The sequence below is a fragment of the Rhinoraja longicauda genome, chromosome 8 (assembly GCF_053455715.1).
Source record: "Rhinoraja longicauda isolate Sanriku21f chromosome 8, sRhiLon1.1, whole genome shotgun sequence".
Taxonomy (NCBI): domain Eukaryota; kingdom Metazoa; phylum Chordata; class Chondrichthyes; order Rajiformes; family Arhynchobatidae; genus Rhinoraja; species Rhinoraja longicauda.
The window spans coordinates 21199954-21212210 of NC_135960.1; the positions used below are offsets into that span (position 1 = coordinate 21199954).

The 12257-nt window shown below is 38.0% G+C and overlaps 1 protein-coding gene across 1 annotated transcript in view; it reads left to right on the top strand.

The window, feature by feature from the left end:
• Positions 1–12257, top strand: part of LOC144595762 (low-density lipoprotein receptor-related protein 1-like) — a 1259652-nt gene that overhangs the window by 1102591 nt on the left and 144804 nt on the right. The window contains exons 56-58 of the mRNA XM_078403382.1: positions 3615–3798; positions 4939–5024; positions 5131–5250. Coding sequence (XP_078259508.1) covers positions 3615–3798; positions 4939–5024; positions 5131–5250 — 390 coding nt within the window. The remainder of the gene's footprint in view (positions 1–3614; positions 3799–4938; positions 5025–5130; positions 5251–12257) is intronic.

A 12257-nucleotide genomic window follows, 5' to 3' on the forward strand; every position in this document is an offset into this window, starting at 1 on the left:
GGACTTCTGTTGAAAAGATATTGTGAGACAAATTCAAGCTGCCGTTTGATGTCACAAGTTGGTATTCCTGGTAATTAAATACATTTACTTGTTTAGTTAATTTACCTTCCATTTAGCCCATTGAATTTTGAGACAAATTGAACAAATAAATGGATCACAAACTTGTGATCTGGAATTTTTAGTTATATTTTTCTGCATAAATGTTTCAATGAACACTTGATCTTTGCAGCTTTTTAGATATGTTGACGCAAAGAAATGCAGGTACTGGTTTCCATAATAGACCCAAAGTGCTGAAATAACTCAACGAGCCATTCAACACTTCTGGAGAACATGGATAGGCGACGTTTCAGGTCCCGACCCAGAACCCATGTATGCCAGAGATGGACTGCTGAGTTACCCCAGTACTCTGTGTCTTATTTGAGATGTGTTAATTACGTAACCTCCCAGCAACGAACATGAAAGTAAAAATAGTAACTGCTGGAAACACACAAGGAGTTAATCAGCAATTCTAGAGAAATGGATAAGTATACACTGAAGAACTTTCATCAGAATGAGGAAATATTACATACTAAAATAATTGTTTGTATTGAAGAATAGAGAGAGAGGTGGAAAGAACAAAGGGTATGCCTGTGATTGGATAGAAAGCAAAAGAAACAGCGTGACACAAGTACACACAGAACAGCACATGAGCGGTTCTTAAGGCCCAAAACGTTTGTGCTAAAAATGAGCACAAATTAAACTAATCTCCTCTGCCTGCATGTGATACATATCCTCCAATACCTGCATGTTAATGTCTATCTAAAAGCATCTTAAATGCCACTATTGTATCTTCCACCACCACAACCCCTGGAAGTGCATTCCAGGCACCCGCCACTTTCTTCGTAAAAGATTTTCCTTACACAGCTTCTTTTAATTTTCCCTCTTTCACCTTAAATGAATGTCCTGTAGTATTTGACATTTCGACCCATAGAAAGAGATTCTGACTGTTTTCCTCACCTGTGCCTCCCATAATTTTATAAACTTCTGTCAGGTGTTCCCTCAGCTTCTGATCGTCCAGCGAAAACAATCCAAGTTTGTTCAACTTTTCCTTGTGGTAATACCCTCGAATGCATGCATTATTCTGGTAACCCTCTTTGGCACCCTCTCCAAACTCTGCACATCCTTCTTGTGATGGAGGGAACAGAACCATAAAATACTCCAACTGTGTTCTAAACAAAGTTTTGTAAAGCTGAAACATGACTTCTGGATTCTTATACTCAATGCCCTGACCAATAAAGACAAGCATTGGTGTGGATTTAATGAATAAGAACTGGTTTACGTACCAAAGACCAGTAATATATTGCCCTGATGGAAATCTCTGCACAATATTGAGTCATCCAGCATGGAAACAGATCCTTCTACCCGTCTCAACTAAGCCGAGCCAGATGGCAATCTACATCAGATCGATTTTCCCACATTAGAACCATATCCCTCTAAAATTTTCCTCAGCTTGTACCTGTCCAAATCCTTTTAAATGTTATTATTGTAATTGCCCCAACTGCTCCATGTATGTTCTGTTGGAGCAGGAATAAAGTGAATGATTTTGCCCAGGATTCTAAAACAAGAGCATTGGCTTAAGATGATAGGGGAAGGATTTAAGAGGCTAGGCCATATCTGGAGTGAATGGCCAGTGGAAGCTATGAAAGAAAATATGATTATGACATTCTAAAGATGGCTTTGTGGGCAAATTTGTTCATGATGCAAAGATAGGAGTACAGGCAGGTAATGCTAAGGAAGCAGTGAGTTTGTAGACGGAATTGAACAGCTTGGGAGAATGGGCAAAGAAGTGATAAATGGAACAAAGCACAGCAAAGTGGATGGTCCTGCACTTTGGTCGAAGGAATATTGGCAAAGACTATTTTCTAAATAGGGAGAGGATTCAGAAATTGGAAGTACAAAGGGGCTTGGGAGTGCTGGTGTAGGATTCCCAAAAGGTTCATTGTAGTTTGAGTCGGTAGTAAGGAAGGAAAATGCAATGTTATCATATCATATATATACAGCCGGAAACAGGCCTTTTCGGCCCTCCAAGTCCGTGCCGCCCAGTGATCCCCGTACATTAACACTATCCTACACCCACTAGGGACAATTTTTACATTTACCCAGCCAATTAACCTACATACCTGTACGTCTTTGGAGTGTGGGAGGAAACCGAAGATCTCGGAGAAAACCCACGCAGGTCACGGGGAGAACGTACAAACTCCTTACAGTGCAGCACCCGTAGTCAGGATCGAACCTGAGTCTCCGGCGCTGCATTCGCTGTAAAGCAGCAACTCTACCGCTGCGCTACCGTGCCGCCCTAGCATTCATTTGGATAGGACTAGAATATAAATCCAAGGATGTCATGCTGAGGCTTTATAAGACACTGATAAGACAGTGGCTTTATAAGACACTGTCAAATATTTCACATTTGAAATACTGTGAACAGTTTTGTGCCTCGTACCTGAGGAAGAATGTGCTGGCATTGGAGAGGGTCTAGATGATGTTCATGAGAATTATCCCAGGGATGATTGGATTAATATATGAGGAATGTTTGATGGTTCTGGGGTTGTATTTGCTGGAGTTTAAAAGAACTGTGGGGGGGGGGGGGAATCTCATTGAAACCTTATATCCTTGTACTCAGTCCCTTTATTCTGCAACATTCCCCAGGACCCGACATAGTGATGAAGACTGTAACATCAGACTTTTACATCAATGGTAATATTACTCAGAATAGTCTTGCAAAATGGACTGAGCAGTTGAGAGAAGCAAGAGGAGCAATGTTGAAGGGTGGAAAGGGACAATCAGAAACCAAACATTAATCAGAGTTAAAATAGATCTTTTGCTTTAGGCAGAAGATAGACACAAAAAGCTGCAGCAGGACAGGAAACATCTCTGGTGAGAAGGAATGGGTGACTTTTCAGGTTGAGACCCTTCTTCAGGCAAATGTATTTTCCAAAACGTACTCATTATCTGATGTCTTATGTTAAATTATTTTAAACCAATATCTAAACCATCTTTACCTGTCATGTGCATGGTTGACCAATTATGTTAAGGCTGGCTAGTTTAATAAATGGAATAAAGGCATATAGAAAGAATTAGCCTCCTATTTTGCACGTCAAAAGTGACTAAAATCTGTTTCAGCCATGGCCTCTAAAAGCTTCTTTTGACAGCTGCACTGTCTCTGACTCAGAATTTATGGTGTGAGCCATTTGCAGTATTTGAATATGAAGGCCTGCATTATGTCCAAAAAATTGGTGCAGTTTTATTATTCACTTGAACCTTTTAGGTACTTATACATAAATCCTTTTTTTTCCTTCAAAAAATAACAGTATTAGAGTTTTTTGTTTTGAATAATTTTATACGAAATAAATAAATATATAAATATATATTTTTAAAATCTATATATAGATATATATATGTGTGTATATATACAAAATTATTAACAACAAAAAACTATTGTTATTTTTTTGAAGGGAAAATAAGGATTTATATATTTATATATCAAACTGACAGTAATGCAGTAAATAGATTTAAAGTGCTGGTCTTCAAATGAACTGCTGATGATGGGAATTTTGTTAATAATTTGTATTTTTCAGTGCAAATGCTGGCCTGGATTCAGACTGAAAGATGATGGCAAAACCTGTATTGACATTGATGAATGTGCAACCAGCTTCCCCTGTAGCCAGCAATGCATCAATACTTACGGAACCTACAAGTGTTTGTGTGCTGAAGGTTATGAAATACGAGCAGATAATCCCAATAGCTGCAAAGTTTTATCAGGTATGATTTTCTATTTATTCCCCTCTGCATTAGTCTGTGGAGATTCACAAAAGATGCACGATAGGAAATATGATTTCAAGAAAGGAACTATTTTTAAACCCCAGTGGACAAAATTGCAGAGTATTAGATTGGTAGCATGCACATTAATATTTTGTTGATACAACTTTAAAAAGTGAACAAAGAAACTTTCCAAGGGCAGTATCTAGTACTAATGTTGCACCTTGCACTTCCAATCTAGAGATTTACTTCTTTAATAGTATATTATAATTATTTCTGCCATCTTCCGTGATGGAGATCCTTAACGTTGTCCGAGAAGTTTTCATTTTAGTTTGAATTTTCATTGGGGAAAATAATAACATTTCAGAGATATGTTTTCCTATTGCCTATTAAAGATAAGAAGCTCACTAGGTTTTCACAAGCATCATATTTTCTGCATTGTGATTTTGTATTATACTTCAATGAATGTTTTTAGAGATTATTTAAAATCATTGACTCTGTCTCCTCATGTAAAATGGAACTGTATACAACATTCCCCAGTGTATTATACAAAACGGGCAGTTATAGTGAAAAAAAATGCCTGGTCTTGCTTCTAACTTGCAACATTAAACATGGAATGAAGTGTAGAGGAGAGATACTCCTGAATGTGTGACTGTTCTGTTACAGCACGGTGTAATAAGACACCTGAGCAGATTATTCTTTTATGTCACAACAGCAAAAGTGAAACTTTTATTTTAACCAATTTATTGGCTGCTGCATGTGTTACATTGAATCTATGCATTACCAGGTTACAATCTAATAAAAGTAGAAAAAATGGGAATGGGTAGAGGAAGTCTCGTGACTCTTCTTCATACCTTCAATACCTTCAAACCTTCAGATCATGGGTGACATTTTGCTGAACAACCCGCCTGATCACCATGACTCGTCACTTACTCGGTCCCTTGAAATCTTATTCTTTGGAATAAATTCAACGACTAAGCATTCTCATTTCTCTGAAATTGAGAATTCTAATTAATCATTATGCTCTGAATGAAGGAATTTCTCCTCATCTCGTTTTTAATTATCTTATTCGGATATTTGGTTTTGGAAATGTGGCCTCAACAAATTATAACAATTATGTTTTTTGTTTGACTTTGTGTTCAGATGAGGAACCATTTTTAATTTTTGCTGATCGGCATGAAATAAGAAAAATGAGTATAGATGGATTCAACTACACATTATTAAAACAGGTAAACCACATTGAACCACATTCATTTATTTGCTATCATTGTACTCTACTTTGCATTTTAAATCTTCACACATTAGTATGAACAAAATTCTTATTTTATTTTGCAGGGATTAAACAATGTTCAGGCAATAGATTTTGACTACAGGGAACAATGTATTTATTGGGCTGATTTCACCACACAAGGCAGTACGATATCAAGGATCCATTTAAATGGAAGCAATCCTGAGGTAGGAGCGTTTGCTTTTGGGATTTGAATATGAATAATTTTAGAATTTTCTAATTTTGTGATCCTGTGGTAACCCAAATATGCAATATGAGGTCACATAAGTTTTAAACATCCATGTTAGATTTATAGTTCTCATACATTTTGTTGTTGAAAAAGCAAGTCTCACAACGATAATGTAATTTGATTATGTATTTCAAGGAAACAAATATTTTTTTAAATTCCCCATTCAAACCTGATGTACATTTATTCCAACTTAGTTGTAAGGAACCACCTTTTGCTTCCCCTCAGATGTTCAGTTTGCCTTGTTCAGTTCTTGTGTCAACGCAATGCAATATTGACCTTCTGTACTGTAGCTACATGCACTTATGTCCATTGGCAGTTCTAGATTACACTGAGCCAATTATACCTTGCAAGTGGTTCTTCATCTTTAAATCAGCCACACCTAATGCACAAGTAAAGAGCTAGTCATTTGGTGGGGATTGATAACCCTCATTTATAAAGGGTTATCGAGTGGATAACCGAGTGGACCCATTGGGCCCAAATCTCTCCTGCATTGGTCTAGCACCCACTTCTCCCCCATTTCCCCTCCCCTCCCTCCCACTCACCCACCCCCACTCCACCACCCTCAACCCCTCCTCCCCCCTCCTCCCCTCCACCCTCCCCCCCCAGCCACAGCCACTCACCCACTCCATCCCCCTCATCCCCCAAACCTCTCCTGCATTTGGTCTAGCCCCCTCCCCCTCCCCCATCCCCCCTCCCCCCTCCCCCTCCCCCTTCCCCCCCCCCCACTCCCCCCCCCCACTCCCCCACTCCAGGATAGATGTATATATCTCAAATTACTGCAGTCTCAGCAAAGATCCCTCACCAGTGAAAGATTTTCAACTGGAATAATGGCCTTCCACCACTATCCTCTGCATTCTATGTGTAAGCTAGGTCTGAATGCAGACTATTAAATCACCATGAATTCCATGCATCTTTAATCTTCTGGATCTTCTGGATCAGTCTGGATTGTATCCCAATGTAAGCTCCAATATGGTCCATCCTCAAATTGGACTATTCACATATTGTTTCAAGAAACTATCATGGATTCATCTAACAAATTTTGCCCCATCTAAGCTTCTTGATCTAAGGAAGTTCCAATGAATACTGGGGAAATTTAAATTTCACTCACTGTAACAACCCTATTGCTTTTACATCTTTTCATAATATGTCTACATACTGTATTTGTTCTTCTATCTCCTGTTGGTTTTTGAGAGGCCTTTCCCATAATCACATCAGAGTGATTGCACCTTTCTTATTTTTGAGCTCTGCCAATATTGCCTATTTGAGCTCTACTTATAATGCCTTTGAGATTCACTTAGAGAGAATATTCCAGTATATTCTCTCTGAGTGCAGGTTTGATATTCTGCCTGATTAATATTGCTTTTTCTCCACCTCTTTTACCTCCTTCTCTGTCATGTCTGAAACATTCAAACTTTGAAACAGTGAGCTGCCAGTCCTCTCGCAACCAAGAAACTGTAATGGCCACTTATGTTAGCACTTTCACTTTTTTACTTAAGTTGTATCAAGTTAACCCTGAATTATTAACAACGTTTTGCCTTGGTCTTTGGATATTCCATTAAATCTGTAATTGTACACATTGTAAATCACAAAACAATTTCAAATACTTAAGCTTAAGAGTTCTGGGATGCAAATAAGTGTGCCAAAATGATATTTCACAATTAACGACACAAACTGTCTTGCTTATGTAAGTCACTCTTATGGTTTATATGACCTTCGGAAGTATTATCTGTTCCATTATTCAAGGCTTGGAGTACTTTCCAATTTTGAGAACACTGTCTAAAGAAAAAAATGCCTTCATCTCCTGTTACATGATTTTCCTAATTCTTTCACAATAAAACCTTGATCATACTTTAACAGGTTATGTACAAGAGAACAGATTTCTTCCTTGACTGTTCAAAACCGAGAATAATATGGGAGGTTGATATGTTTTAGAAGAGCATTGGGTCTCCTTGCATGACAGGGCCACCCAATGTGGAAAGTTCTTGGCTAGTTTAAACTAGAGATATAAAATGAGGGGAACTTAAAACTGGTGAATGCAAATGTAAGCTCAGGTTTTGTGTGCATGGAGGTTGCAGCCACCCATTTTCTTATCTGTCCTTCCACTGCACTGTTTGATTTTATCCGGTATTGGTGCTGGGGCAGAAGTAACCAAATTGCCAAAAAAAACTGATCTTCAAATTTCTGACCACTTGACCCCCCGCCGGACTTTAAAGTGAGCATAAGCAACAGACATGTCTTTGTCTGATAGTAAATTTAGATTGACATTCTATTATATAAAAGGCCTTGTTCATAAAGATTGAGTATAGTCACTCGCAAAACAGCTACTTAGCATCAGATTGGAACATTAATGTGTTTTATTTATACATGTGGGTGTAAGTAAGCTCATGAATGTATAAAAATGCACTGATGGAAACGTGGAGCAGGAGAGAGAAAAGCCTTGGGTGTAAGACACTTTCTCTTCACTGAAAATATATATTTTTATGCACGGATACGGACTAAAAGGCATTATGTTCCAAGACTTTCTACCGTCATTTACAAAATAACTGTGAATATTGATACATTTGACTCCTATAACCAGCACTGACAGATAAGAAAAAGTATGTGACTTGTAACTTTGTTTCCTCATGCAGTTAAACTGTTAACAAAAATATCTTGCATGTAAGGGGTTTCAATCCCTTCAATCAGCATACATTATGAATGTAATAATTGTAATTATTGTAATTTTGACAATATCTCTGCAATATTAAGTATTAACATTAGAGCTTCACTGTTAAAGCATGATTGGACTTTCACATGGTTTTGGCAACCCTTCAGTAAACGCATTTCAACTTAGTAGAACCAAACAAATCACCTCTATCATCATTTGTAACATTAGTGGCAGATTAACGGCCGTAGGTGACAGGAAGTTAGATGGAAAACATTTTTGCAATAGCTGCCTGTTGACTTTCAAAGTGATTTAAGCATCCATACCCAATGGCCTTCTTCAAATAAAGTTTTGTGGAATTACACAGCATTGCTGCTAACAACAAATTGATGGATGGAATGCTCCCGTACAATTGAATCAGTCTGTAACCTGAACTGATGGTGATAAGATCAGGCTGCCCAGAGAGTTTCATAACAACACAGCAACCACTAGCATAGGGGACGGAGGGAGGAAAGAGCTAGCGGTTTATGTCACTGATGAGAGGGGTCTATGATTGTTGCAAGGAGTTTGTCTACTCATAACGATCCCAAAATTAAAACACGTTTTCAAAGAAAACACTTACTTCTGATTCACCTCTGTTCCAAGTTGACCTGCATTAGAAAGTTGCTCTGGATTCTTGCTCAGGTCAGCATCAAAATGCCCAAACGGCCAGAACACAATGAAAGGAATTCTCAGGTTGGTTTAATTTTGCCACTTATTCAATTGGGCAAATTAAAATTAGCAATTATGAGCTCCCAACTAAGCTACCAACATTATTTTTCTGCCTTCCTGCTCTGTTTTTGTGAATATATGTAAACCTTTATCTCCTCACCTTCAGAAGATTTGAGTTGCTATTGTAAAAATATAGTATGAGCTAAATAAATAAGGAGTGGGCTTTATCCAGTAAGGAATTACTTGATCAGCAATGTCTACAGAATGGACAATGGCTAAATCCTGAAAGGAAAGTTTCCCGAGCAATTTTGCCCTGCAGCTTTTTTGAAGAAAGTTCAGTCGGTTCGCAGAAAAATTAATGAATTGTCAGATAGTATCAAATTATTTAATGGTTTCCTCTGTGAGTAACACTGCTTGCTTGCAGCTGTAAAACTCTAAACAACCTAATTCCTCTCCCCCCGCTGGTTTAATCCAATTATTTGGTGGCGATTTAGTAGGCATTACCCAAAGATCGATATGCAGCTACATTGAAACTGTGAATGATGTACTGTTCCAGAGGATGTACAGACTTATCCATTTCCACAAAAATACATGAAGAGATTTCCTTAACTTCATGAACCGATTACTTTCCACAAAATAATGTGCGTCACTGTTTATAATCTGATGGATGTACAGGGATCTGCAATGAATCTCACGCCTACTACAATCTTTGACATTCAGTCAAAATACATGTGTGGTCCAATGTGGCTTAAGAACTTGATACCAAGCACAGGTACAACACAGACAGTAATTTACATATTCCACATCCAAAAGATACGCAGGTTTGTAAATTAATAGGCCTCTGTAAATCACCCCGAGTGAGCAGGGAATGAATGTGAAAGTGGTTTTATATAGAACTGGTGTGAATGGGTGATTGATGGTCGGCATGGACTCAATGGCCCAAAGGGCTTTTTTTCCATGCTGTATCTTTCATTCAAATAAAAATGTGTCAGCCTCATTTTTGGCCTAACCTGTAAGTTATTATTCAAACTAGCCCTGCTTGAAAGGGGTAAGAAATGTAACCATGGCGTTGAGAGGGAATTGTGCTGATGGCATGAGACATTGTAGGGGCTGTTACTCAGCAGCGAAATCATGCCGGCAATTATTTGAATGGGAAGGGTAAGATATGAGGGGCATCTCCTTATCTCAAAAGTCATGTTAAAAAATCACCTTAAAAATGTTTTTCTGATTCTACCCTCAAACATTTCCCATGTGGGGAAATATTCAATCTGCATATTCAAAGAAGAGTCATGCCAACCTAAGGAATAAGGTCCTTGTTCCTTACAACTGCAGGTTAACATTGCAGGGGCGACATCCAGCCAATTTTAACTGCTCCACTATTAGGACCTTTTCTTCAGCATTTACCCACAATTGAATGATTAAGCTCTGAAGTTGATGTTCCTCGACACTGGAAGAATTCATTTCTTGGAATGGCTCAAACTATTTTACCCAAATTATTTTGGACAATAAATCAATTTAAGACAGCATATCATAAGGATTCAAAGGAGGTGAAACAATCTGCCACTTTCTCTGACTGAACTCTTTTGAAGATTGAAGTTGTGTAGTACAATATATCACTTTAATGGCTGGAGATTTCTGATGGAAGAAGTAATCTGTGGATTCACTCAAAAGATATTGAAGGAAATGACATGGAGAAAATGTACAGCAAGAATGGTTATGGTACTGAAATACTATTCAATTCCATGAGCAAATTTTACAGGGATCATAATGGATAGTATTCTTACAAAATGAAATTAGTATTTGAAGTTGTGGTAACAGTATTGCACTGAAAGTGTTTCTTATTATGGAAGGTGAATGAATGCATAATTGTTGAGGTGCCCGTTGAGAAAACTGAAGCTGGACCAATGAATGGGTTTGAGGAGTCTCATGCCTTTGGGCTGAAAGTCTGATCAACACATTAGCCTGATTGTAAACAGTAAACATTAATCTGATAATTGAATTAATATAGAGAGAGGATAACTTGTCTGGGATGCTGTCAAAGGAAAATACTGGCCGCAGTATCATGGTGTGTCTCAATTTTCCGGCACATGCGTGTAATTTTGCATCTTTCAGTTGTGCCCTATTTGAACCACAGTGGGTAGAATCAGCAACAAACTGAACAAATCTTTTTGTTCAGGAAAATGTCCAGCTATAATCCTGAGACAAAGTGGAAAATATGCACTGATTCTGCAAAGTCAACAGCATTGATAAATAATTAAAACTGCAGATGCTGGAATCTGAAACAAAAATATTAAATGTTGGAAGATCTTAGCCAGTCAAATACCATCAGCGACCCTTCCCATTTTCCCATCCCCTCTCTGCGCTCAGTTCTGAGGAAGAGTCGCTGAGCCAAAATGTTGACTGTTTTCTCTTTCCACATGTTCTATTTGATAGGGTGAATTCTTCTAGCATTTCTGTTTTTGTTCCTGCTAAAATACTGTTGTATTTCCAACTGCAAAAAAGAAACCACTTGCTCTTCCAAGGCAATAGAGGGTACTGTTGTTTCCTATCAGGTGTTCCGGTTTGTACACGAATTGAATACATAATGCAAAATCAAGAAACATAGAATCATCTTCTTTCTGTTTGGGAACCAGAAAGTTGTAATGGAGAGGGGGAAATAAAGTGCTCGGAGTAATGATACAAATAATTGCACAACATTGGTAAAAGGAGGTTATACACCTGAGGAATCAGCATCCATGTATACAATTAGCGCAGTCATTTTTTAGATCCAGTGACCTGGATAGTATTAAAATTGGATAATCCCCTATTCATATTCATGACCTCTTGACATTGCACATCTATCCTCACAACACAAAACAGTTCCAGCTCCTTCGATGATCTGTTGTTGTCCTTGGGGACTGATTTCATCATTGTGGAGTCAAAACCATGCAGCTGAAACATGTACTGTGCCTAAAGAAATTCTTGATTTTTTCCTTCATTTGCATTCAGCAGAGTGAGAGCATAGGAGCACCAGAAATAGAACATCAGGTTTGGGGAACTGGAGACCATTAATACATCACAAATTGTCCATTTTAAAAAACATTCAAGTACTCCTATTAAAACCAAATGAAGAGACCAGAGGATTGTGCCTAACAGAATTTGGAATACATAATTTGATTAAAAATTGTTAAAATAATATTGTGAGTTTTAGCAATTCCATCATCTGATATAACAAACTGATGGATCTTCATCTCATTAAGCTAATGTTTACAAGTCACAAGAAGGTACGTGTGTAGCAAGGAACTGCAGATCCTGGTTTACACCAAAGATAGACACAAAATGCTGGAGTAACTCAGCGGGACTGTGTATAGTTGCAGAGTTGATGCAGGATGGAAAACTCACATTCCTGGAGAAACATGACCGCTCCTGATGGATCCTAATTGGGCAGTGACTAACATTATTATAAGGAGGTTGACTAATATCATTGGGAGATTTAAAAAATGGTCTTGGAGATGATAACCCGAGCAGAATTTAGAAGGGAGAATGCCAAAGCTGGATGTAGAAACTAGGATAATAAGAAAACTGGGAAAGCAAATCCTTAAAGGTGTTAT